This window comes from Cylas formicarius, unplaced genomic scaffold (assembly GCF_029955315.1).
Source record: "Cylas formicarius isolate icCylForm1 unplaced genomic scaffold, icCylForm1.1 PGA_scaffold_5__7_contigs__length_24384050, whole genome shotgun sequence".
In the NCBI taxonomy this organism is placed as follows: Eukaryota; Metazoa; Arthropoda; class Insecta; order Coleoptera; family Brentidae; genus Cylas; species Cylas formicarius.
In genome coordinates, this window is record NW_026844341.1 from 3755666 (window position 1) to 3783573 (window position 27908).

The 27908-nt window shown below is 35.9% G+C and overlaps 1 protein-coding gene across 2 annotated transcripts in view; it reads right to left on the reverse strand.

Moving 5' to 3' along the window:
- Positions 1 to 50: 50 nt before the first annotated feature.
- Positions 51 to 27908, reverse strand: part of LOC132702139 (chondroitin sulfate N-acetylgalactosaminyltransferase 1) — a 464298-nt gene continuing 436440 nt past the window's right edge. For both annotated transcript variants that reach the window (XM_060670591.1, XM_060670592.1), the window contains exons 6-8: positions 14265 to 15378; positions 14055 to 14202; positions 51 to 2584 (exon numbers count right to left, since the gene is read on the reverse strand). In XM_060670591.1, the coding sequence (XP_060526574.1) occupies positions 2381 to 2584; positions 14055 to 14202; positions 14265 to 15378 (1466 nt within the window). In that variant the 3' untranslated portion in view covers positions 51 to 2380. The remainder of the gene's footprint in view (positions 2585 to 14054; positions 14203 to 14264; positions 15379 to 27908) is intronic.

Here is a 27908-nt window from a genome sequence, read left to right on the forward strand (position 1 = left end):
CACATGGGAGGATGCACTGTATCGGTTTATGTGCATGTTTATAGTGTCAACGATTTGGTTAAGAACACACAAGACTGCAGGTAGATGCAGTGAACTTGACCTAATGTGGAATAACAATGGCGTGATAAAAAAGTGAGACAAATTTTACAAAAAAAAGATGATAATAAAATATATATAAATATTTGCAAAACAAAATAATTTAACTTCTTTAAAAAAATACACACGTTATGCCGATGTTTCTTATTTCTTGGAAAAGGCTAGGGAAATTTTCTTATAAAATGTTTGTCACTGTGAACACACTTTTTACAAAACGTCTGGATTCCTCCTGCGTTGGTATTTGTTAAGTCGAACTTGCTAACGTTTCGCCAATCATCCTGTTGGCTTCTTCGAAGCTTAAGCAAAACTGGCTCGCATTTTACTCTGTACCAGCTTATATATTGTTTGACGGGGTCGGAGCTAAATGAGGGATATAAACATCGTCTCGGATGACTGATTCTCTAGAATTTCGGATCTTTCGTTGGTAAAAGAATTGATTACATGCAAGAATTTTTGTATTTGGCTGCAGATGAGTTCATTTCTCGAAGTCTGAAGGCTCTTTCATGTTCTTTGAGACAAGTTGACATTTTTCGTCCGGTCTCTCCAATGTATTCTTTGCCATATATGCATGGAATATTGTAAACTCCTGGCATCTCAAATGGAATTTTGTCTTTGATGGATCGAAATTGTTAAACCCAGAATTAAAACAACTTACCCCTGCTCTTCTCTCTGTAATTTCCACATCTTCCACAGCCTTCCATCGCAAAATACACTTCACCACAACCTTCTAATAGCAATGAGGCCGAAAGCAATACCTCCTCTCCTTCCTTACATTCAACATTACTGACCACATTCCAAAAGTTCTAAAGAAATATAACATCAAAACCAGGTTTACCACTTGTCCAAAACTTCGATACGTGAAAGACAAAATTCCATTTGAGATGCCAGGAGTTTACAGCATTTCCTGCATATGTGGCAAAGAATACATTGGAAAGACCGGACGAAAAAGAACAACTAGGCTCAGGAATATGAAAAAGCCTTAAGACTAGGAGAAATAAACTTATTAGCACTTGTCAAACACAATCACGAAACCGGATATAAAATTTTATTCGATAAAACTAAAATTTTGGCATGTAATCAATTCTTCTAATATGGGAATCAGTCATCCGAGATAATGTTTATGCCCCTCATTTTGCTCCGCTCCCTTCAAACAATATATTAGCAGGTACAAAGTAAAATGCGAGCCAGCTTCAGCTCTGAAGAAGCCAAAGCGAAACGTTAGCAAGTTCGACTCAATAAAAACCGACGCAGGAGGACTCCAGAAGTATAAAGTATTACAACAGCCTGTGGAAGTTTCTTTCATAAATGACTTAGAGAAGATGTTATTACCGAAATTATTTACTTTTTATAATTTGGCAATTAAAAAATATTTTCTTAAAAACATTTTAAAAAACCTTCTAAAATAAAGCATACAGATTGATTTAGCAGTATGAATTTTTTATTATTACAAAACCGACTCCAAATTCATTCTTAATTACTTAAATAACAACATTTATTAAATATTTTTTATTTCCTGAAATTTTTTAAAAATATTCTCACTCAATTTTTGTAACAAAATCGGGAGAAGAAGAATTAACATATTAGTATATTTCTAAATGGTGCACCCAAATATTGATAATCATGTTATCACACCGAATTACACCAAAATATAAACGTTTTTTTGTCGGTCAGTTTCGGCTGCATTTATTGGTTCCAATTTAACACAAGCGAAATAATTTCGGTTCGATAAATTGAGTTCACTGAGTAGATGTGGCAAAAATTTCCCGCTGTTAGTGGTGTTGCTAAATAAGCCTGTAGGTACTGGCAAGCTAGAAATATAGTAGCCGTTCAAGCTTTTCTGTTAGGTGTTGGGACCTGATGTTTACCAATATAATATTAAATTATCTGTAAAAGAAAATACAATAGTCCGATCTATGTAGGGATCAAATTTTTTTATAACTGATGGCGATCCTGCGTTGTACATAGCATTCCAGATATAAACACCTCATCCAGCGATATTATTCGTGATCTATTATTTACATTTCACACACCTAGCCTAAGTTTTGCACATATATACAATAAACTAGACATAATTCCATCCGTAACGTAGCGATCACAGCAAGGTTTTACCAATAAGTCGAAGATAATCGAATTGTTACAAGAGTCTTGGAAGAAACTTTGTGAGCGAATCCCTCATGTGGACAATCTGATAAATTTCCAAGATATCTCTGGAAACAATTCCACTATCTGATGCCTCGTTCGATAAAAATAAATTTTTCTAAAAGGACCTTTTACCCTGGAAAGTCTATTGGTTTCTCTTTGAAGCATTTCTCATCGGTTTGAGGGGGTGCACTGGATACTTGGATGGGCTACTGTTCGCGGCGATGTCGTCCCTGAACGCCAGGAAGCCCAACTGGGCGTGGGACGCTTCGTTGAGAGCTCTCGATCGGATGCAAGCTCGGTACTGGTCGGCGGATAGTTTCTGACCTCCTGGGCTACCAGAACATACCTGAGACAAAGGGTGGCATCTGCATTAACCTATTATAGCACGCTAGTCGTTATGCATCAATACAGTTTTGGAGAGGACAAGTGGCGGAAGAGAGGTTGTTGTAGGTTAGATAAAATATGTATGAAGGACTATCCATTTAAAGGAAAACATTAATCAACACTGGTGCGCTTTATGGGTATTCAGGACTTGGGGTTTTAAGAAGGCTGTAACTTTTTGCCATGAAGACAGCTTCTTTGAATTTGCACTTTCTATAGTGAGTTGCCTTAGAGACCACAACGTCTCTAATCATTGTATGTTGTCTTGCTTCCACCAAGAATGTTCTGATATCCGAGATCTCAATAATTTATTTAGAGAATATTCTGTGTTCCAAATAAAAGCTTAATATAAGCTATTGCAAAACTGAAGTTTTCTATTTCAGGGACTGATAAGTTTGATATTGTCCAGTATGTGTTGATTTTGGATATAAACATGTGCTAATTCTTCTACTCACGAGGATATTTACGAATAGTCAGCTTTGTGTGATTTTCACATTACTGTACACTAAGGCATCTTAAATCTTCGAGACTGTCAAACGATGCTATCATCGACGCACCTAATGTTATTCAGTCTGTGTTCGTTTATTAGAATTCCATTTTCCATGCTATCTAGGGCTTCATTGAAGATGCGCTTAGAGCAGAGGTTGGAGATAATTGGTAAAACCACTCCCTCTCCTTTCACTCTAAGGTTCAAGACCTGGTTCCATTGGAGGTACCCAAACCTTTGTTATCGATACCTGCTTCTTTCAGTATTTTGACCATCATTTCGTATTTTACTGGGTCAAATGCCTTTTGATAGTCGATCAGCCATGCGCATACGTCACAATTCATGTTTCGGAATCTATGATATAAGACTTGCACTGCCAGTGTTACTCTAGAAGCCCAATGTTGTTGTTTATTAGGACTTATTGTGCAACAGTTTTTACACCTCTTTAGTCTTGTTTTCTTTGTAATAATGGGTGTTTTTTTTTCGATGTATAGAACTTTAAGTTGACATTACTGCTCAAGATGGCGACCGATTTAATAGCTGTCAAGTGATTTATTTTCAGTATGGTTTGGCAATTCATCATGAGTAGACTCACGCCTGAACAACGCGTGCAATAATGCAATTTTATTTCGAAAATAATGGTTCTGTGCAGAATACGTATCGCGCACTACGTTCATTTTATCGTCGACTGCTGCTGTAGAGCGTAGCATTGAGGAAGGCCCGAATGAATCCATCCGCCATCGAGCACAGGAATTAGATCTGTGTCCATCCACTTTATGGAAGATTTTGCGGAAGGATCTTGGTTTACGTGCTTATAAAATCCAACTCGTGCAAGAATTGAAGCCAAACGATCATCAAGTAAGGCGCAGATTCGTCGAATGGGCCCAAAACGAGATTGCCGTTGTTCCCGATTTTCATAAGCGAATTTTATTTAGCGATGAAGCGCACTTCTGGTTGAATGCTTACATCAACAAACAAAACTGCCGCATTTGGAGCGAAGCTAATCCTCAAGTGTATGTCGAAACACCGTTACATCCAGAAAAACTAACTGTTTGGTGCGCTTTATGGGTTGCTGGAATCATTGGTCCGTACTTTTTCAAAAACGATGATGGCCAGAACGTTACAGTCAATGGTGATCGGTATAGAGCTATGATTACTAACTCTTTCGTTCCTGAATTGAATAACTATGATGTCCAGGAGATGTGGTTTCAACAAGACAGCTCAGCATGACACACAGCTCGTGCCACAATCTATTTATTGAAAGACACGTTTGGTGACCGCCTAATTTCACGTTTTGGACCTGTGAATCGGCCTCCAAGATCTTATGATTTAACCGCTAGACTACTTTCTGTGGGGCTATCTAAAGTCATTGGTCTATGCGGATAAGCCACAAACGCTTGACCATTTGGAAGACAACATTCGCCGTGTTATTGTCGATATACGGCCGCAAATGTTGGAAAAAGTCATCGAAAATTGGACGTCCAGGTTGGACTACATCCGCGCTAGCCGTGGCGGTCATATGCCAGAAATCATATTTAAAATGTCATGCCACAAGATTATCTTTCGGATAAATAAAATTCATGTTAATCGAATAATACGTCGTTGTTTTATTGCAACTTAAAGTTCTATACAACGAAAAAAACCGCCCCTTATTTACAAACTGAGTCATTTGTATGGAATTATTTCAGTGCCATAAGTGTTGTTAAACACTTGTTTAATAAAAGTGATTTATTTATCGTCAATTAGTTTGAGGAGCTCAATTTGGATGGTATCTGGACTCCATGCTTTACCATTTTTTACTTCACTTAGAAATTTCTCTATGTCAAATTGTTCTCTTCCGTAATCCTCAAACATTTTTTCTAGGTATTCTTGCCAGGTCATGATTTCCGTTTCTTTATCTACTATAGTCTGACCTTCAGACCCTGTGAGGTTTTCTAGTTGTTTGTTTTTGAAATTACCGATGAGCTCTTTGATCTTTTCTGTAACTGTCGTATTTATTTTTTAGTGCCTCGATTTTCGGACACTTCTTTTATTTTATTTCTGATCGCAATCTTTAGTGTTCTATATTTCTATGGGTCATTTTTGGATATTCTTCTCTCCTTCATCACTTGCATTATTTTGTTACGTCTCTAAGCACGTCAAGACTCTTATTAAATGCTACCACTGGAGAGATTAAGGAACATATCGGTATCATAGATTTATGCTGACAGCACCTCAAGAGCTCCATCAGTGACATCCTGACCAACCTCGATGTTGAATAACATTGAAACCGATGTGCTCCAGAATGGTTGGGAAATCTCTAAATGGTTGGTAAAAACTCACCTTTATCGATTACATATGCAAAAAATTAGTCAAAAAGATCAAACGAAGGGCAAAATATAGTTTTTTAGTCAGGAGCGACTTATAGAAGTGCTTTGACTGAAACATCGAATCCAATATTGACTATGCTACTAAATATCTTGTATCTTGAAGACAAAAAGTCACCTAAATGTACCATTGGAGGAACACAAAAATACATACGGAAGAGTGAAACATTGTGACTGGTAGAAGCAATATAACATCAAATGGTCAGCGCCACGCGTATGCGCAGCAAATGCTAACAACCTGCTAACTGAAGCAAGTGGACAACTGGAGAACTTCATTGTTGACTACATCAACGAATGAAGCACTGCTTAAACGAATACTTGCAGACTGTGTTAGTATTATAAATAAAGACAATGTAAGTTTGAAGTTCTTTTACGTTCAACAGTTGTAGCTACCTAGTCGAACTCGTTGTGGAAACGCCTAGAGATGCAATGAACCCAACTTAAAGAATCATCTGGTAAGAAAAAAGTAACGCGACACGTTTGCAAACCCTTAGGGGCCAAGGCGGATCTAAGGGGGAGGACCCGGTGATAATTCAACCTCGGGACCGCGTCTCCCCCAAAGTCGCGACTGTTTCTTCCGCGTCTGAGAGGCCAAAATGCAAAGTCAACAATGGGACATTCGTCACAAAGGGATCAAAGGCCGAACTTTGTAAAGCAATTTGTAATTCTAACTGCCTGGAAATTTGGGACAATTACGGAAGGCGAAGAAGGAAAGTGCAGCGAAGTCTAAGTTTCGGCACCGAGAGAACAACGGGCGTCGTCGGTCTTTTGTTTTGAGACAATTCGATGAAAATTGCAGTTGTTTTTGCGTTGTTCATTTTCTTCGGAGCCGGCGCTAAAGCGTCGCTAATTGACAACCGGATAAACTGTCGAATGATGATGTTGCTAGATAATTTTTTTTTAGAGTCGGTACATACGAGAGTCAAATTGTGTCTGTGTAAATGTGTAACGGGTTGAGTCGACTAAAGAGTAAAGTTCAATATCACATTGGTTAAAAAAAAACGTGAGGAATAAAGCATACATTTTTTAAATTTTGTTTAAAAATTGTTTTGAATTCCCTTAGTAATTCTTCGACGTTTTAAACATAACAGTTTTTGCAATATTTTCATTTTTCAAAAAAAATGCAATGCATTTGCAAAAAAATTACGATAGCGCCTTCATTTTTAAAGGTAGATCGCTCATCTTTGATATCAGTTTTTCTGGAAGATTATGTACAAGATATACTAAAAGGATGTCGAACTTCCATTGCCTTTATTTTACACAATGTTTCGGACAGTTGTATCACTACCCGTTATCAAATGTAAACTAAACTTAGCGCCTTATTTGAGGTTGCCAAATTGTTGGTATATCCACGCTTGGATTGCTGAAGATGTTTTTATTGTTTCTAATGAAAACTGCTTCTTTAAATTTGCGCTTTCTCCAATGCTGCTCTCTGTGAACAACCCGCGCTCTGGACCATTGGATGTTGTGTTGTTTGGTCCACACATGTTCTGCGATTCCTGATTTTTGCGTTTCACCCTTTATTTTATGTTTATTATGTTCTTCAACTCTTATTTTTATAGGTCGTTTTGTTTCGATAATATATGACTCTCCGCATTCACAGGGTATCTGGTAGATCCACTCTTTCTCTTGAGTTGACATTTCAGGCTTTGTTTTTGTGAGTACACTTCTTAATGTTGATCCAGATTTAAATACAGTTTTAACTTGATATTGTTTAGCTATTCGCCTAATCTTTTCTGATATTACTTTCACGTATGGGATCGTCAAGAGAGAAAGAGTATCTACCTCCCATGGTTCTGGTGTTGTTTCCCGCTTACAGTTTGTTATGATTTTGTTTATAGATTTTTTGGAGTAACCGTTCTGAAGCAAATCCTTTCTAATATTATTCAATTCGGCATCGAGAGATGCTTGGTCGCTACATATTGTGATTGCTCTGCGCACAGTGTTTTAATTATTTCTAGTTTGGTTGCTTCAGAATGGTTAGACTCAAAATTTAGATACTGTCCTGTGTGGGTAGGTTTCCCATATACAGATGTGTTAATAGAACCATTATTTCTATTTTATTATTACTATTATTACTAGGACGTCTAGAAACGGTAGACGCCGTTCTTTTCTTTCTCAATAGTAAATTTAATTAATGTTCGCAAAGAATTAAGATGATTGAGAAAAGAGTTTACATATCGAAGGCAGATCCTAGATTTATTAGTTGTTTATGGCATGAGCTTCAAACCACTCCATGTATATGTTCGCTATCACTGGAGAGAGAGAAGAACTCATCGGCTGGCCATCATGAGCGCAAAACTTATCTTTTACTTGAAAGAATTATGCAGACAGTACCTCAGAAGCTCCAACACTCCCTCAAGTGGCGGCGAAGTTCTCTCTGATAGGGTTGTATCATTCCATAGTCTAGCCTCGACAATACTTAACGATTCCTCCAAGGGCACATTAGTATATAGAATTTCAACGTTAAAGCTAATAAACTTGTTTGAAGGATCTAGTTTCACGTTTTTTAGAATATTTACCAAGTGCCCGGAGTTATTTACAAACGAAGAAGTTTTACTTACAAGCGGCTGGACGATTTGAAGGAGAAATCTACTTAAGCTGCTGGTTGCAGAGTCTCTGGAACAAGTGATCGGTCTGAGTGGTATATTATCTTTATGGATTTTTGGAAGTCCATACAGATGTGGCGGTTTGGTGTGATGTCGAGTTAAAATGGTTCTAGTGTTATCCGGAATATAGCGTCTGTATTTATGGAGAGATCGGTAGATTTTTCCTTCAATCGTCTTAGTAGAGTCACTAGACAGTAGTGTATTTGCCTTTAGTAAGCGTCTCCTCGATTTTTTGATCATAGTCCTGCGTATTCATTATAACTGTGGCATTGCCCTTATCTGCTGAGAGGATCTTGATGTTTCTATCCTTCTGCAAGTTCTTAATGGCTCCTTGTTTCTCTTTGGTTATATTCCTAGTCTGTTTTCTTGTTTTGTCAAGAACGGTCCCAACTTTCCACCGTAGTTCATCTGCTTCGGGTCCTTCCAGTCGCACCGTTTCTATGGAGCTTATAATTTCCAACGTCGGTGTCCTTTGGGGGGCAAGGGCGAAGTTGAGTCCTTTGCTTAATATTTGCTCTTCAGTACTGGAAAGATTTCTTGAAGACAGATTTACTAGTGTTCGCTTTACTTCTTTAGTGTTTTCTGGTTGTTGGCGTTTGGCTAATTTGAGGAGCTTCCTCTCGTGGTTCTTCTGAAGTCCTTCCTTAATCTTTGCACAGGATCTATCAATCTTCTCAAATATGAGTTTGTGGTCTTCTTTCCCAGTCATTTCCTTTATTTCTTCGAATCTCTGTTGGATGTCATATCAAAGCACCGATTTCTTGCATTGATTTGGGATCGCATAAGTGCTCGACTAGCGTTTTCTAGAATGCGTCTTGCTCTGATTCGTTGTATAGGCGATGTTAAGTGGAATCCTACGGGAATGATGTCTTTGCCTCTCGCCGTACATAAGAAGGTGATGTGGGCTTCCTCCTTGGTTAACTTGATCTTCGTCTTCTCGTAGCCTCTGAATTTTTCGCCGATTCCGGGTCCGTACCGGTTTTCCAACGTTTGCTTGCTAATAAGGCTTTCTAGTTGAACAACTTCACGCTTTACTGCACCCGACTCCGTTATGGATGAGCGCCGTCGCCTAGTGTATAAATCTTGTAGCCTTAGAAATAAGTTTAGTTTGCACTTGATAACGGGTAGTGATACAACTGTCCGAAACGTTGTGTAAATTAGAAAGAAAGACAATGGAAGTTCGACATCCTTTTAGTACTTCTACTGAATCAGTGTCTACCAACTTCAAGCAAATATTATGTAAAAGATATATGCAACGGAATTTGAAATAGATGCTACAGGATGTTCAAAATAAACGAACGTATTTGGATCATTTTAAATTTCAAAATTGTCTATTTTCTGAATGGCACACCACATATATCATTATTTTTGGAAAGATATTACTTTTTACCAAGGTAAAATGACATTTTCAATTTTTTTTGACAACTGAGTAAATATATTCATTAAATTTATTGTGGTAAATTAAAAAACTAGCTATGGATTTTCCTATAGCTCAACCAATGGATATGATTTATATACTGGGTGAAGCGAAAAAAAATATTTTGTTGGCAGTAAGACTCTACTTTGCGAATTACTTAATTAATAGTAAACCGGAATGCTACCAATGAGGAAAAAAAATTGGAAATTTTAATTCAAAATCAAGATAATCCCCAGTAACTGTCAAGTAGACAGCCTGCGGGATACATTAAAATCTTCCATTAATCGCACCACTCGGAAACACATCCCTTCCCTATGAAAATACACCAAGTGCGTGATTTTGAACAAACAAAAACACCGTTATAAATGAAGCCGATCCAAATTTTTTGTCTAAAATAATGTTTTCCGGTGAAACCACTTTTCGCAGTAATGATGTAGTTAATCGTCATTATTATTCAATAGTTAATCCATTGTGGGTACGGTAAGTGCAAAACCACAACCATATTTTATTCGCAAACTACTTAACAGGCTTAAATTTTTTTTTGCAGAAGTATGGTTTCAGGAAGATGGAGCTCTTCCGCGTTACCATCGAAAAGTTTTTTCAAAAGAATTTTAAAATAATAATTACCCATCGTGGCAGTGTACGGATATGTTAAAGATTTTTATGTTAAGTCACTTTGAACACCAGAAAATATAGGATCCAAGACGCTTGCAGGAAAATAACACCGTTTATGCAAATAGAGTAAACATGTGTATCGCAGTAGAAAGGCATTTTTTGAGCATTTCTTGAGTCATAGTAATAATTAAAAATAGGACAAGTTAATTTGTAATTATTGTAAGTATTTAATATTATTTTCTTTTTCTGTGAATTTAAAATTTGGTATTTATTTTCACCTAAATTGGTAATCGCTGTCTGTTGCCTTATCTACAGCAATAAAAATTCTTTCTCCTGTTCATTTTTCAATCTTAACAGGATAAGTTAAAATAAATCGCAATTTATAACAATTATTCTTAATACGAGTAGTAGCTTTTTGTAAGATCTTTCAGAAAAAATAGTTTATCCAAATATATTCGTTTATTTTGAACACCTTTTTATATTGGAAGAATTATTAAGCTTAGGTATGTATAATTCATCAAAAAGTTGAAGAATATTTTTACAAATGTATATTTTATTCGTAGCGCTTTGTTGAGCCACCCCGTATACTTTAAAATAATTTTAAATTATGCATCCTACCAATATTTACAACTTTTGTATTTACCATTTTCTCCTAACTCTTGAAACCACTGAGATAATGAACTCGTCCTGTATAATCCCTAGAATTTGGACAAGTATCAAAATAAAATAAATAAGAACTAAAAGTTCAGATTTTCACGAAATTATATATTTTGACATGACAATTGTTTCGACAACACCGTGTCTTTTTTCATAAAGACACGGTGTTGTCGAAACAATTGTCATGTCATAATATATAATTTCGTGAAAATCTGAACTTTTAGTTCTTATTTATTTTGATAAATGGATTTTCATCAAGTAAAAGCCTCCTCAGTTCAAGTATCAAAACAAATATACCAATATTATTTCTGTTATTTTTATTTGATTTTTTGTGTTTAGGTTAAGGATGTATTTATACAAGTTGGAGAATTACGATAAACTTTATTTATAAAAATAAAACATGGTTATTTCAACAAATCGAACAACCAATACAAAAAATTGGAAATAAACAGCTTACTTTTGAAGTGGTTGCCCACTTGTCTCATAGACACATTGAGATTCAGCATTTCAAGTATACTTTGTTTCTACATCCAAAACCTAAAATTTAAACCCGAATCAAAGAAGTAATTTTTTCTTTTCCGTAGAAAATGATGCGATTTTCGGCAAAATGTAAATTAAAATAATTCTTTTGTATTATATGTAACTTCAAAAAAATATTTATTTTACTCCTCGCATTCCACACAAGCTACAAGTTAAATCAGTTGAAAAAGTGCGTAATATGCTGTTTTTAAATCTTTGGGGTTGAGATAGTCCTTAAAGCAGTTAATTATAAGATAAGATAACTTTTTTTAGAAAATTTTAAACTTTAAAATGGACTCTATATTTATCAATTATTATTCCTAGACATTTAGTTGACTGAAAGGGAGCCATTGTTGGTGAATTTTATATTTTGGACACTCATTTGGCTGCTTCTTCGGTGTTTAAAGAAACCTAAAACGGTCATCATGAAAACTCCCTGCAACACTCGCCATCCAAGTAAAGGTATCGTTCATATATACTATAAAAAGTAATAAATCGATATCCTGATACCTAGCTTCAGGATGAAAAGTCTATCATTTAATTACAAAAATTAAGATGAATACGAGAAAACGTTCCTGGATAGTTAATTTTATAGACATATTCAAAATCAGTGCTAATAATATCCAGCATAAGTTTTTGCACATCTTTATCATATTAACATAATTTGGCTTTAAAATACTGCCGTGGGAAGCACCAATTTTGCTTTCTCTCTTGTCTACATTATGATATTTACAATTTAATTTTTTTAACACCCTCACCCTAGTATTGTTAGCGTGCAGATTTTATAATCTGATTTACAGAGCTTAAAGTACTGCTTAAAGTGCGACATGTTTGCTACACTACAATTTGATAAAGATCAGCTATCAGCAGCGTTCACTTGGAGTAATGATCATATCTTAACACGGAAAGATCACAATCGTTGTCAATGTCATACAGTTTACAGGTAAGATGCTACGAAAGGCTTATCTACAAGAAAAACGGCGGCCGCCAAATGAAAGATTCAGCATAGTTATACAGCTAGCTAGACAATTATCTTACCATAGGTTCGGCTGTAGTGGTCATAGGTTTTTCTAACATAGAGCAGAATTAAAGATAATGTTTTATAATGCTCCGTCTGATGTGATTGTGTTGCAAAGAAGGAAAATTAGATCATACAGTCTGTAGTGTTGAAGAATTTTCAAATCGGACTTTGGGATTAGAATTTTTAAGCACATTTGCGTTTGTTTACTGTTTATTTGTAAACTGTCAATCAATCAATCAATCAATTGATCAATGATCAAAAACGTTAAGCAAGTAATATATTGATGGTAAGTAATAATAGTCTCTCTCAATCCTATGGAAGTTACCTACCAACGGCAATAAAACTGAGATCCGGTAGGTATTAAAGGACAGAAACATTAGGGGCGGACTCTCAAAAGTTTTAGCAATAATAACAATTTTTCTTGTTTGTTTAGGTCGGTATAATCTCATTCAATTACACTAGGAAAAAACAATGACATTAAATATAGAAAACAAATTCATACCTAGGAATAATTATATTTTTATTCTATAATAAATATATTTTTATTCTAAATGTCGAAATCTAATTCTATTTCACTATCAGAGTAGTCATTGAGATTAATTACAATAAGATTTATGTTGTTTTGTATAGAAATGAAAGAGTCCTCCATTTTTATAATGTGCGGTACTTATTGTATTTGACCTTTGATTTGACTTGGTTTTACAAATCTTCTATGAAGAAAGACGTAAAACAGTATGCCCAGCCTGCTCGGTCTAATTATCGCCTACATACTGTTTTTAATCATTTTTTTAGAAATATTCCTGGATTTCTGTTTTTCAACTTGATGAGGTGCACACGGCTGTGGTACCTTACGTTATCCACAAAAATTACACTGATATTGGGAATATATTTGTTAAAAGATTGTTTTGAATCAATTTTCTTCTAAGCTAGAATCCTTAATATTCGGAGCAGACAATAGCAAGCAGTTTGGGACAAATCCGTCTTCTGACCCAGCATGTATTATGGTGATGCGTTTTCCTTTATTTGAAGGTGTTTTCGTCTAACAGTTTTGAATGGAATCAACCCATCCTTTGGATGCTGTATAGTATTGTGGGAATTAAATCTCTAAGTGCGTAATCTGTGTGATTGCTTGATTGCTTGCTTATATTTATACTGGCTTCATCATGGTCTAGCTTCTTTTTCAGTTTATCCAAGTTAGGAACAACCTCGCTTTGATTATTCTTATTAGCTCCTGATCGCTATACAATGAGTTTGTAAATTGTAACGTTTTTTTCTTTTCTTCAATTTTCCACTATTATTTTCGACGATATGGACGTTTATGTAAGTATAGAGGTTTCTTTTAAAACTTCTTGTTTAAGTTCTCTACTGATTACATTTTTCTACACCTTTTTCACAACGACATTTCTATATTCTCATAAAATAAATTTTTCGAAAAGCAGAGTAAAAACGATTATTCTACCCTAGCACAAATGATCAACACTTAAGAACATTGTTAATATTGTTAAAGTTATATTGGGAAGGCAACACGATAAAGATTGAGATAGACAGACGAAGTCTGTACCATGTAGACAGTTTAGGACTCAGTACAGTAGGCTTAACAGTTTCAAGCCATCGAAGGAACTAAATCTATATTCTGACTCAATAGATTGGCACAACTGAAGTTTTCCTCACATTTAATAAAATATCAGAACAAAACGATTCCGTTGCCTATCCGAAACCTATCATAAACTAAAACCATATTTACCTTCGGGTGCCAGATATGAAATATGCCGGGATCGGTGGCCCTTATTACCTTGACCCCGCTCCTCACATATTTCCGGTACAGCATCACGTCTTCCCCACCCCACCCGACGATGTCCTCATCGAAACCGCGGACTTTCAAGAAATCCGATCTGCAATGCAGCGACATACGTATAACGATTTACTCTTTAGTGGAAGCGCTCCAAAACCTTACCTATACTGACACGTCATCCCGTAACCAAAGTCCCTCCAGAAGCCCGTATCTCGCGATATGACCAACTGATCGTTTTCTGGAGGCACCTCCCTGCCTTGCAAGGTATAAACCACGTGCGGATTGTAGAGGCTAAATACCACCGGATAGTAAACCTTCCTTCCCGGTTTCGTATTCCACCTGCACCTGTCCAGAAACCTGGCACTAAACACTATATCCACGTCGCACATAAACAGCAGCACGTCCCTCTGGTTTTGCGCGGCTTTAGTTTTCGTTCTCGTCGCCTCTGACTGAGGATTTCCGTCCCACGCTCTTTCCGCTCCTACTCTCAGACCCTTGCCCCTAGAAAACGTCTCGTTCAGAGCCAACAGCCTGAGATTGTTGGCGTTTCCTCCCGAGTTTTTCGTCATCAAAACCCTGGACATAATACTTCTGGCCTCCGACAGACCTTCCTCGCCGAAATACACCACGGTTAGGTGGACGCGCCTGTCATTCTTTAAACCGATTTTTACGAATTTGTCCATGAAACTTTGGAAAGTGGCAGTGCGTCCGCTGAGCGGCAGTATTATATGAATCAACTCCTTTTCCTTAGACCCCGGCAGGCTTTCGCTAGTGATTGTTTGGAGAGGGGCGAACGGTCTCACGATCACAATTTTTGTGAAACCGTTTTGGCCCAGATGGTCAATTGCAGTCTTGTTCGACGTCCGAGTTTTAAAGTAAAGCTCGAATTGTGTGCCCGTAGTGGGCTCTATCCGGTACAGCCCTTCCAAAAAATCGTCCAACGTGTACCGCCTCAGTTTCTCCGTGATATTCTTGTTCAACGCATCCAGGCCCTTCATCAGAACTTCCAAAATGTCCTTCCTCTTGTAGCCTATAGGTTTCTCCACAACTCGCTTGCCTAGACCCAAGTCTAGCGGGTAAACTCTACTGTAGGTGAAATGGTTGAAGGGGATGAGTTCGTATTCGTTATTCAGAGGCGTGCCGTGGAAAATTTCAGCTTGCATGATTTGTTTTCTGATGTAATTGGAACACTCTGCGTTTGTAATTAACGGGTTTGGTGACGAGTTGGTGAAGGTGATCTGATTCGGAGCGACTTGGTGGTTCCTGTGCAAATTGCCTGAAACCAAAGAAACTAATATTAAATTAACACTACATACGAAATAACTGCCGGAATAACTACGAATCCTTGACAAACAATCACAGTAACAATTAAGAATTTTGTCAGATAGCCAAAAAGGAAATAAGCTTCATGCGCTATATGCGCTTGAAGGCAATGTCAGCTGTAATAACTCTAATAACCGAAATGAGTAGCTTTAATAAACATGTCCAAATCCATGTTAATCGCCGTTATGAATAAATGCGTAATCGATATTATTCATTCTTAATTTTACTGCTCTATATCTTGCAATGCAAAATTAGCTGGATCGGTCGATAGTGCGCATCACATATTCCAGAAGACTTTCACAGTGTGCACGACATGCAGTTCTTTTCGCGTGCATTGAACTACAGTGCTGTTTGCATGAATGTATCCTGCAATCCTGAGCACCACATTCATCCAGATGTTAGTTGCATCTATTGTCACTCATCCACAGCGACACTGATTTGGGTTCATTTTGTTCACTTTCAGATTTTCCGATATTTTGATTGCTTGGCATATTAATTACTGGCACTACTCTAGTTATCTTAAGTTTTTAGGGAGAACACCTGCAGTTTTGCAAAACTATTTAATTGGCTTTTCCACTCCCTACTGTAAAATATCCATTTCTGAGGGTCACCTAACACAGTGTGTTCGTGCTGTCTCTAGAAAGTTTTGTTATACAACACCTTGATAAACTTCGCTCCGCTACTCTTGTACATAGTAAATTAGTGGCGTTTATCAAACAGATAGCGATGGGCAATAAGAAAAATGAGTTTAAAGTGTAGGTTAGTAGGTTATTGACCAGTGTAGGCAAAGAAAAAAAAACGAATCAAGGTTGATTCATTGTAGATGGTTTAAGATATCTCTATCCTGGATTTAAAATTTAATAAAAGTAGCCCTAACTTTCATGCGACTCTTATGTTATTATTATTATCATTTTAATTTAATAATAAAAGTATTATCATTCTCAAAAATTAGAATTGTTATGAAAAATCAACAAGAGAGAACAAAATGTGCAATGTTGGGGGTGCATTCAATGAAAAATATTTTCAAACCACAGACGTACATTTACAAAATTTGGGGTGATATAGGGTACAATTTTTCTTCAGTTAACCAGAACAACACATATCCAAAAAAGTCTTTTCAATAATGGCCTGAGACTATTGAATGCGCTGTCTTCCAATATTAAAATCTCACCCAATGTGCAGATTTTTGTAAAAAAAATGAAAAACCTATATCCGAACTTGAGCTAGATGTATACTACAAATTTTGCATTCTTTCTCGTTCAGTGAATGTATAGTTAAGTAGTCAAGTTTTTTTTTTTTTTTTTTTGAGAGGGGAAATCTTCAAGAAGACATTATCCTGCCCGTATAGTCTAGCGTGTGGGATTTTTACCCACTGAAACCCCCCTTCTTCGCCACGTTCGATACACCCGGAACCGTCTGTGGACATAATCTCAGGTGCATCTGGCAGTCGGGCTAAGTGCTGGTTCTCCCTTGCCTTTCGAGTTCGTCTTTTCACATTTTTTCACATTCCAATATTCTTTTTTAGGGTCATAGTTTTATATTATACCGGCGTCAGTGTGTACCCTATTTTATCACTTGCATCCCTTCTCATATCTTTCTGCTCTGCCGTATTTGGGGAAATATAGCAGCAGGTCAGCAGACATTCCTTAGTCTCTATCACCCTCTCTAGTTATGTCCTTAATCCACCGCTCTCCAGACATTCGTTTCTTGTTCGGCTCACAGATTACCAGAATATCAATGCCGTTTTGTGTTGCGGTAGCTAAGACCATATCATGCGCCGCATATGCCCTACCTACGTTGGTTTGGAGTATTTTCATTTTTTTTTATGCCGCCTACTGACAGTGCTAGAGGGCCTCTGCCTCATTTCTTTTACCTTCTTCGCAACTTCTTTTCTTATTAACATTCTATAGTGCGGAAATTTGGTCTGGTCCGCCCTATGACCTTCTTTCTTGCAAGTCAGACAGAAACGTTCGTTTTTGCAGTCCTTCGCCTTATGGTTTTCGCTCCCGCACTTAAGACATATCTTAGTTTTGTCTTCCCCTGTACATTCGCTAGTGCGGTGTGCAAAGCCCAAATACCTATAGCATCGTATAACATTGACCCGTTGCCACCTGGTAAGAGACCCAGCTAATTCGTACCGTTCTTCTAGCTACCAATGTCATAGCCAAGTTCTTTTTGATCAAGATTGTCGCATTTTGACCACCGTTGTAGGTTGGTCTAGTAGCTAGGATCTTTATGTCACCATCTTTAGCTCCTCCTAAGCTTTCCATGATGGCATCCGCTATTTCCCTTTCCCTAATGTCTCCTTCTATGCCAGATATGTGTACTACGCTGTTATAATCTTTAATGCTCACTGTTGTGTCTTTGTTTTTATTCTGTATTTCTTTTTTAAAAGCCTCAGCTTTGTTCTTCGATATTTCAGGAGCAATCAATAAAAGATGACAAGAACGTTTTCTACGCTTGGAAAAATTAGATAAAAAAATCTTGTTAGATCTGTTGTCTTCTAGCTAAATCGTTCGAAGAGTAATGCTAGAGGTATAATAATACTCTGACAAGAAACAAAACAGGGTGTTCAAAATTTGGTTACAAAAATGGCAACTTTCAAATATATTTTTTTAGTATCTTTAAATGGTGTTAGGAATGTTTACCAAAAACCATAAATATTCTCATAAAACTAGTGCAGTGTATTGAGAAATTATCAAGCCTCAGTATTGAAATATTATTCCAACAAGCTATGAGAAAACAGTTGGTATTTTTCAACAACAATGGTTATAATTATGACACAAATATATCAGCGTCTTATAATACAGAGAGGCAGAAGTTGAAAGCAGAAAATAGATCAGAAAGTCGTGGAATCTTATGATTGAGCTGCTAGAGAAAGTTTCCAAGAGATCATAAACATGATGATAATAAATATCCAGACAAAGAACTAAAAGAAGAAAAATCCCAAATCCCACTCTGGGTTTATGTTATTAGGATTTTTGATGATTTGGATAGACACCTCGAATTTTTCTTGCAATTGATGGATATAAGTATTTTGGTCAAATTGAATATATTTTGCCGTTCTCTGGAGTTATTTTAGTCAGGTTGATATTTTTTGACCTAATACTTCTGCTGTTGGCTCGAGAGGAACTTTATCTTTAACTGATGTTGAATGATTGTAGATTTTAGGACAAGTACAGAATCTGGTTTTCATATTATATGTTATTTTTTTTAATAATTTATCATATTTGATCGGTATCGTTTTGAACATATGGAACTACTACATTTGCTAGCTTCAAAGGCGCCTATGTTTGCGTGCAGAACTGAGAAGAGGTGTATTAATTGTGGGTTAAGACATTCGAATTGCGATAGTGATATTGTTCTAATTAATCACAGAATATCTTTGTGTTGGATGATAATATTATAATGTATGAGTATAAGTATGAGTCTTTTTCTCTAGACGTGAATACCCTACGGTCAGAGAGATAAATTGATCAAAATAAATAAGAACTAAAAGTTCAGATTTTCACGAAATTATATATTATGACGTGATAATTTTTTCGACAACACCGTGTCTTTATCAAATGTGAATGAACTTTTAGTTCTTATTTATTTTGATAAATGGATTTTCATCAAGTAAAAGCCACCTAAGTTCAATAGATAAATTGATGTTTGGGTGTACGGAGTTAAAGTAATTCAGAAGGACTGAAAATATTACTGACCGTGTGACCAGGAAGAAAGAACTCGCGCGTTCTCTGACGAGCTCCTTCGAAGTTTTAAAGTTAATATCTTGCCTGACTAAAGTAAACCTTTAAACATGTATATCGAAACGTATAAACTTTTAAGCGCTACGAGGCTTTAATGCCAGCGCTGGGTCCGCGCGCTTGATTAACTCGGATTCTCCTGACACCGACTTCCATATTTTATTTATATCTTAATCCGAAAACGCCTTCCAATTACTCAAACCGCCAGAGGAATCCGGACGAAGCCTTAATTAGTACTAACGTAATTTTTAGCCAACGGTCCGTCGAATTTCGAGCTTTCGACTTAATTTAATTTTTGTCCAAACTCTTTTGATTGAAAACACGATTAAAGCCGGGGCGGGACCCCCATCGGACGGGGAGATTAAAATGTCAACATTAAATTAGTTAGACCGGCGGCCCGAACTTTGGGGGCTCCGCTATCCGTCAGCGAAGAGAGAGGAGGACTCTATAAGGTTTTAAGTAATTATATCCGTTGGCGCTTTGATAAGGGTAGTTCTCACGATGTGGCGCGTTTTTGCTTTCAGGGTAGTCGGGGATCGCCATTTGTTATTCGTACGATTTGTCGCGATAAACTGGCTATGTTTTTACACGACACAGACCATCGTATCAAACGGAGGGAAGTGAGAGATTTATTTTGTTCTTAGAACATTTTAACCGAGAGAAGAAGGACTGACGTCAAAGTGTGGACAAAGGGTTTGCCTCCTTTTGCGAAAAAGTGAATTTGATGACGTTATAGCAGATACCCAGACACCGCTGGATATTCTGTGAATATCTGCCGACAGATATTCGCCTCCGCGGAATAATGAATAACTAAACCAAATATTCTTTTTTCCGTAATAAAATATTCAATAGCGGATATTACAAAAAAATATTTTAACACTTTGACTGCCGCCCCAAAATCATTGAGGGGTCGCACCGTTTTTTTTTACAGGAAAGTGTTTAAAATACCTCCTAACACAATATAATATAACCGAAATGGTTGTTTTTTTGTTATTGAAACTTTAAGGCTAGTGTATAAAAATTATACACGTGGCGTAGAATTAAAAAAACATAAGTATATCGTGATATACACGGTTAAGCAGGCTTATTCTTTTCTATCGGACGCGTTGCGAATTTGTCAATAATCATCACTTTCAGTCTGAAAGTGGTGAGGTGATGACACTTTGCATAAACTTGAAAAAATAAAGGCAACCCATTGGTTCCTATTTTTGTAAATAATTTTCAGATGATTCGATTCCATTAGAGTCTCAGTTTGAAATAGAATATGAAAATTTGTCGGGCGACGAGAGCAATAATATTACGATTAACGATTGGGGAATAGCGGTTGGCAATACTCGAAATTTTACTCTTCAAAAAGACGTAGGCCTGACACAGGAAGAAATAAAGTTGAAAATGACAATGAATTCGCTTATTTTAGACTTATTGTGAATGACGAGGTTGTAAACATTATTGTCGAACAAACCAATATATACGCAGATCAGATCATTATGCATGGTATTACTGAAGAAACGATTGGCCCATCTTCGGGCCTAAACAAATGGAAGGAGACTAACACGGACGAAATGTACTGTTTTTTGGGAATCTTGATATGGATGGGTTTGGATCAAAAACCTAAACTGGCCGATTATTGGCGAAATTCCGATTTATATTGGTCCAGAGCAGCTGGATATATATTCCGAAATAGAAATAAAAATAGAAATAGAACTTTTACAAAGGATGTGGCCCTTCGCCGATAATGATTTATGTCAACCTGGAGATCGACTTTACAAAATTGAACCCATAGTAAACTTGCTGAACGAAAAAATCAAAAGGGTTGTGCTACCAGATGAAAATTTGTGCATTGACATGGACGTCTCAAATTTCGCCAATATGTGAAAGGAAAGAGGCATAAATTTGGAATCAAGCTTTTCAAGCTCTGTCTTTCTGATGGTTATACGTATTACTGCAAAATTTATTGTGACGCATAAAAAACTGAAGGAATGTCAGTGGCAACAAAAGTTCTTTTTGAATTAATGTGGGATTGTCTCGACAAAGGAGCGATCCTGCATACAGATAACTGGTATACCAGCGTAGAATTGGCAGAAAAGCCTTTAGATAGAAAGACACATCTAATAGGAACGCTACTTAAAAATCGAAAAGGCATTCCCAAAGAAGTGTTGTCCTATAAACTAAAAAAAGATGAAATCATAGGTAGAGAGAATGGTATACTTATTTTGAAATGGATGGATAAACATGACGTTCTTCTGTTGACTACCACGCATCGAGCAAATCTTGTAGAATTTCCTTTAAGAATTGAAGCTAAAAAGAAACCTGAAGCTGTGATTGATTATAATAAGGCAAAAATTTTTATTGATGTCTCGGACCAGTTTACATCCGATAGACGCAGCTCCAAATGGTATAAAAAGGTTGTCTTTGAATTACTCACGGGCGCAAGTGTTGTAAACGTGCATTATTTATACAACAAAAACAAATAAAAAAAAGGCAGTATTATTGATTTCAAGGAGAAATTATGCTTGAAAATGTTGTCTATGGGGAAAATAAATACAGCTCCTGATCGCCCACCTCAACAATTCCACAAATTTATCCAAGTAGGAAAAAAAAGCCGATGTGTTTTATGCTATCAACGAAATAAAGACACTCATGATCGGAAATATGCCATATGAAAAACTAAACTAAATGCCAATTATGCATTGAAAAGTTTCTATGCTTAGACTACTTTTTTGACAAACACAATACACAATGCCACATAATACCAATAGACGTCATACCAAGCAGACAATCTCTTCAGTGTTTCAAGATAATCCCCCGTCACTAGAAAACTCAAATATCATCTCTTTTCATTTGTAGGTACCTAGTAACTCTCAGCTTATAGTGCTCTTTTTTTCAAGCTGTAATTTAAAAGTATACCAACCAAAAACCTGAACACAAACAATCATGCTCGTAATAAAAATACAAAAATTCCGAAGAGAAGCAGAACTTGCTGTAGGTATGTTGAAAATTAGAAGGCTACGTTTTCAAAAAATCTACTAATTATTTAGATGAGGATCCGGCTTCATATGAGGAAAATGAGTCACCTTCATGTAGCAATGAACTCTTATTTATGATATAAATTACAGTGTGAATTAAATCTAAGGTTTTAAGGAGATTTTGGACATGATAATCGACAAAATGAATTAGTGTTTTTTTTTTACTGTAAATTGGAAAGTAAAATAAATATTTAGGTTTTAGAAACCTGTGACAATTTTAAATTCACATGATTAGTCCTAAATTTGAATTAGTAAGTCATTTTTAGTAAAGTATTATGCAAAAGCTTTTGTTGGCTTGCGTAATGATTGTACAATTTAATTGGAGTAAATTAATGGTTCTTGTTAGATGTTTGTATTTCAGATTAGTACGCTGTCCAAAATTGAAGTAAAGAAAAGGAAAAGAAAACTAAAAGTCAATACCACGCGGCTGTTTCTAGCTGTAATAGGTCATATTAATAAAAATAATACTTACCAAGAAAATTTTAAGACATAAACAATTAGATATTTTGTTTTGCTATATTTTAAAATAGTCCCTATTTTTTTTCAGATTCCGTACAAAAAGTGGATCCAAGGACGACAGGCAAGGGAATTAAAAAACACATTGGAATTCACTTAGCCAAAGCATTTTCTTATTGATAGTATCATGAACAAAAAAAATCTTAATAAATAAACAAAATTTCATTTCTTCAGACAAAATTTAATTATTAATATTTGTCATTTTTTATTCTTATAGGTATCCATTCAATTTAATATAAAACATTTGTTACGCCAAACCAAAAATTGTGATATTCAATGATTTTTTTAATATACATATTCCATATTCACATGAATATCCATATAACTCAGAATATTTGATTATTTTAATATTTACCATATTTATAGAATGTTCAACAGATGTATTATGCTGTTTGGGACGGAATGCTCATTGAGGGAAAACTAGTAGAAAATATTTGAGTAAAATCAAGCCGGTTTCACAGCTGAAAGATTACGCTTTTTTAATATAACGAGTCACTTGGCGTCCATTGACCTAAGGAAGACTTAGGACACCGCATCAAGAGATGTCAGCAATATTCAAGCAATGGGAATTCCAAATAGCTTGTTAGAAACTACAACAAACCTGTACAAATGCAACGCAACGAGCTGGGACACCTCAAATGGTAAATTGCAGATTTGTTGCACATCCAGTTCACTCTCAAAAATATTCTTGGAAATGACTATGAAAGTAGAAGTGTGAAGCTATGGCAATTTCAATTAGAAATGCCATATCCTAACACTACCTTGATTGACACGATCTAATAATATACCTATCTATATGGCTGCGGGTTGACTCGAGTTACTGGAAATACTTGAAATATCAGTGACCGAAGCAAATATTTTACAAATTTCAACTTCAATATCTCGAGAGGCGGAACGGCAACAGAAGATTCAACACACAGATTAGAACAAACTAGGTTATGCATTAGACAGTGTGGCGGGACACAGATAAAAAAGAACAAAAAAAACGAACTTTCAAGATCCCAGTGTTGCAGAGAACAAACCGGACAAAAACAGAGCAAGCATAGCAGACCAAAGCAAAAAATATAATGTTTTCTTAAATATTCCGTTTTATAATTTCTTAATATCGGCTATCTTGTATAATACCTAAGTAATAAACGTCAAAATATATTTTAATGCCCTTTACCTGTTACAGAAACATCTGTGTGTTGGTTCTGACATGACAATTATAAAATATAGACGGACCACCCTAGACTGGAAATCTCAAAAGTGCACTTTTTAAAACCAAGAATTAGATGTTATAAATGGAGCTGTACCGGAAATGTTGACACTGGACTGAATTTGAGACGTCACTTCAGAGAAGAATTTGAGCTAGATCCTAAAAAATGTACAGCAAAATTCGTAACTGAAATCTAAGTTCAGCACTAAGATCCTGAGTGAAATAGTCAAAGCATACAATGAAACTGGTTACTTCCTTCATCGTTTTGGAAGTTCTTTTCAATTCCAACATTACTTTGCTCGCTTTGAAATATGTAATTAAATGTTAGAGTCAAAAAAGCACAATTTTTATCCAGGATAGTACAATTTTTGTACATATATGAAACTGCCAAACCGCACCTAGGTGTCACAACTAATTCGACGGAAAAAGCTACTGAAGTCTAGCTGGACTAACAACCTGATTTAGCAACATCAGTAACTTTTTTGAATATTGTTAAACTACCTCCTATAATTCACATGTTATATACTCAAAACAAAATCCTACTTGTTTATGGCTCTATCTACACCGTGACCTCATGAAATACAAAGTGAAGAGTTGTAGACTCCAGGTATTTAGTTTTATTAATAATTGAGAATGTAACCTGAGGTGCAAAAATACTCCAAATGTAATTTTACATACTTAGGTAAACGGCGTTAGCATTGCACAATTTAATTATAGATTACAAAAAAGAGGAAGGCTCTTATAGTAATAGAGCATTTTCTGGGGGATGGTGAATATCACCGAGTAAGATACTAGCAGTAGAATTGGTCGGTGCTGGTCTCTAAGTCTCTAAAAATGTCACAGACATTTAACTTCATTTATAATGAAGTACTATGGAGTACTAATAAACAACTTTCTCCATAATGTTAAGAAAAAAAATCGACCGCAGCACTGTGTCTGCATGCGTCTTGTCCGCCATCTAAAAATACTTTACAATTAAAATTCCTTAAACATCTGGTTCAATTCCAATTTTTAATTTAAATTATTATTATTACATTGTTCGGAAGCCCAAAAATCTATTTCCGATAATAGCCTCTCATGCTCCTAGGCCGTATCGAATGCAAAGTGGCAATAATGCACCATCGAAAGTCACGAGAGCACTAAGAACTCATTAATGCTAAAACCTTATTCGATGGAAGTTATCAGTTAAATGAAGTCGGTTACAATTTGATTGCGGAACACGCGTGAAGTAAATAAGTTGAGTGAGAGCATTTTTCATTCGAATGTGAACGTTCCGTACGTGGCTTTTAACAAAAAGTCATTGCTATGTAACGGTGACTAATTTTAAAACTAAGGCCAGCGTTGTAATTTCTGATAGTAGTAACACTGGGACTGCACTTTTGGAGTGGAGTTGCTTATGATATCTCTATCCTGCCAGTCTTCATACATAGTCTGCGTCCGTCTGGGTAGACCTTACTTCTGTAATTATTAAGATATATACTAATAGCTTTTTGGCCGTCTGATACGACCGACTGTAACGAAATAAATTTCGCCACACGGTTAGTCAAAATTTTCGGTTCATCGATATTCAAAATTCGCAGCGCATTGCGTTCGTAAAATTCTTCGTGACGTACTTAATCCGGACATCAAAATCAGCTACGCAATTGAACCTTTTAAGTACGAGGCTGTGTTTTTTTATTCCGAGCTCCCTGAATTAACTTGATAAACGGAATGAATGATCGTTGCGATGAGACCAGATAATTTTTTTCGCTAATTCTCTTCCTCTTCGAAAGTAAAACTAGCAATTTGGTAGCTTTTTAGAAGGTACAGCTGCATAGAGTTTTATGCAAGGTGATGAGATTAATATCTGATTTAATATCTATTTTTTGTTTTTTTAGTAAATTATATATTGTTTAGTAGTTTTCAGAATTTGATAAATAACCCCTTTTTGAATTTCAATTCTGACGTAGCCATTATTGACATATCGGTTGCAGTTTTAAATCCGTCATAATCATCTTGTCGCCATTGACAGTAAAAAGTGCTATAATTATTAACCTTCTGCTGTCGTACATATTTCTTAGATTTTCTTTCGTTGCCAATCTAGGTACATATCTTTTGTGTCGTATTGCCTTCCTGCTGCGTCACAGTTTCGTTTTTGGTAGCAAAATCTGTTATTATTACTTTTTGGCGTCATTTTTCTTTAAAATTTCTGGGCACATTGCTAAAATTATTGTAAAGTGACCACCTTTAAAATACCTGCACGTATCTTATTGCTTCTAATTTATGGGCAGAAACATCTCTTTGTTGTGGTGCAGTTTTCGATAACTTACCTTCTATTATATGACGTAATCACTTTTTACTGTCTTTTTTTCATTGCGAGTACTGGGATTATTTGTCGATATCGAGTCACCTTGGTGCAATTAATGTCCTGTAAAAGCAGCAATTGTTTTTGGCCTTTGAAATTTGGTCTTTTACTCTTATTACCTTTATTATTAATATTATAATTTTTTTCTTCTTCCATCTATTTTTTTCATTGTTATTAGCGTTGGATATCTTTGATCCATACAATTCCATTGAACTTTTTGATTATAGTTCCACCGTGTGAAAGGTTTATCAACTTATATGCCCATATAGCGGCAAGCTATATGGCCATATTGAACAGCGTTAGAGCTGTAACGCATCCTTCTCTCGATAATTTTCCACCTCGTTTTATTCTGCTTGTCATGCCAGTATACAAGTTTTAGTTAGAATTCTATAATATCGTTTCTTTTAGTCTATGAGTCTCCAGGTTTCTAGTCAGAATTTGTTAGGTAGAATAAATTATTTGATACCGCAAAGTCAGGGGTTATTACATTTAGCTATAGACATACTTTGAACACTGGTTTCTACCGACTTTTTAATGAAGAATCGAAATATAGACGGTTTTCTAGTGGTGGAGTTATTCCTCACCTCTCAAGAAACAATTAAACACATACCAGTAGTTGCAAGAAAATATCAGGTGCATTTTTTAGAAGCTCAGTTGGTACCTTACTCGGTGGTGTTATCAGATTGTCTTCAGTTAATGTAGTATCAAAGATATGACTTTCATAGTCATTTTCAGTTAAATGTAGTATCGAAGATATTCATCGAAGACTTTCATCGTCATTTTTAGTTAGAAATTCTGGACGGCATTTATGTTTATAAAGCAGTTTCGTTTACGATCATCTCTTAGTAATTTCAATGTTTCCCATGCTTCCCTTGATATTGTGCATCCAAAATATTCATTTGCATCTAAAGTCCCAGTCACTTTTTGCTTTGATTGTAGCTCTTTTAACCTCATTTCGGAAGCCTTCTATTATTAGCATCATTTTTGGTGACACCACCATCTGATGCATTGCCTTACTTATACCAACTGCAAAATTGCATTATTTAGCAAGACAATGCCAGACCACACACTACTGAAGTTACTGGAAACTATAAACGCGGTACCCGCGTTAAACGCGTGCAGGTCTTTATCTTCAAGAAATGTGAAAATTGAAGGCGTTCAAAAAGTCAATGGTGGATATTTTGGTTCATATATTTCCTTCAAACATAAAGTCTGATTTTTACAAAAAAAATATATGAAAAACGAAAAATAAACATAAAAACTTGTCAAAACCATATTCTCGTTTCATAGACCAGTGCTGTGAACGAATACGATGAACCTTGTTAGATCCTATCCGACCAAGTAATGCTCCGCTTACACGTTGTTTTGACTGTGCATTTAAAACTACATGCATCGATGAGGCAAACCGAGAAATGTTTTTCATAAAACGCATTGTTTTATTGCAAAATTGCTAAATGAATAACAATTATTTCGGTGAATAATGTCTCTAATAAAAAATGGGTTAGGAATAAAATTCAGTAAAATGCGAGTTTCAGTCAAGCTCTGAAAAAGCCAACAGGATCATTGACGAAAGGTCAGCAAGTTCGACTCAGCAAAAACCGACTCAGGAGGATTCCAGAAGTTTTGAAAAAAGTACATGGCTGCTGTTTATCC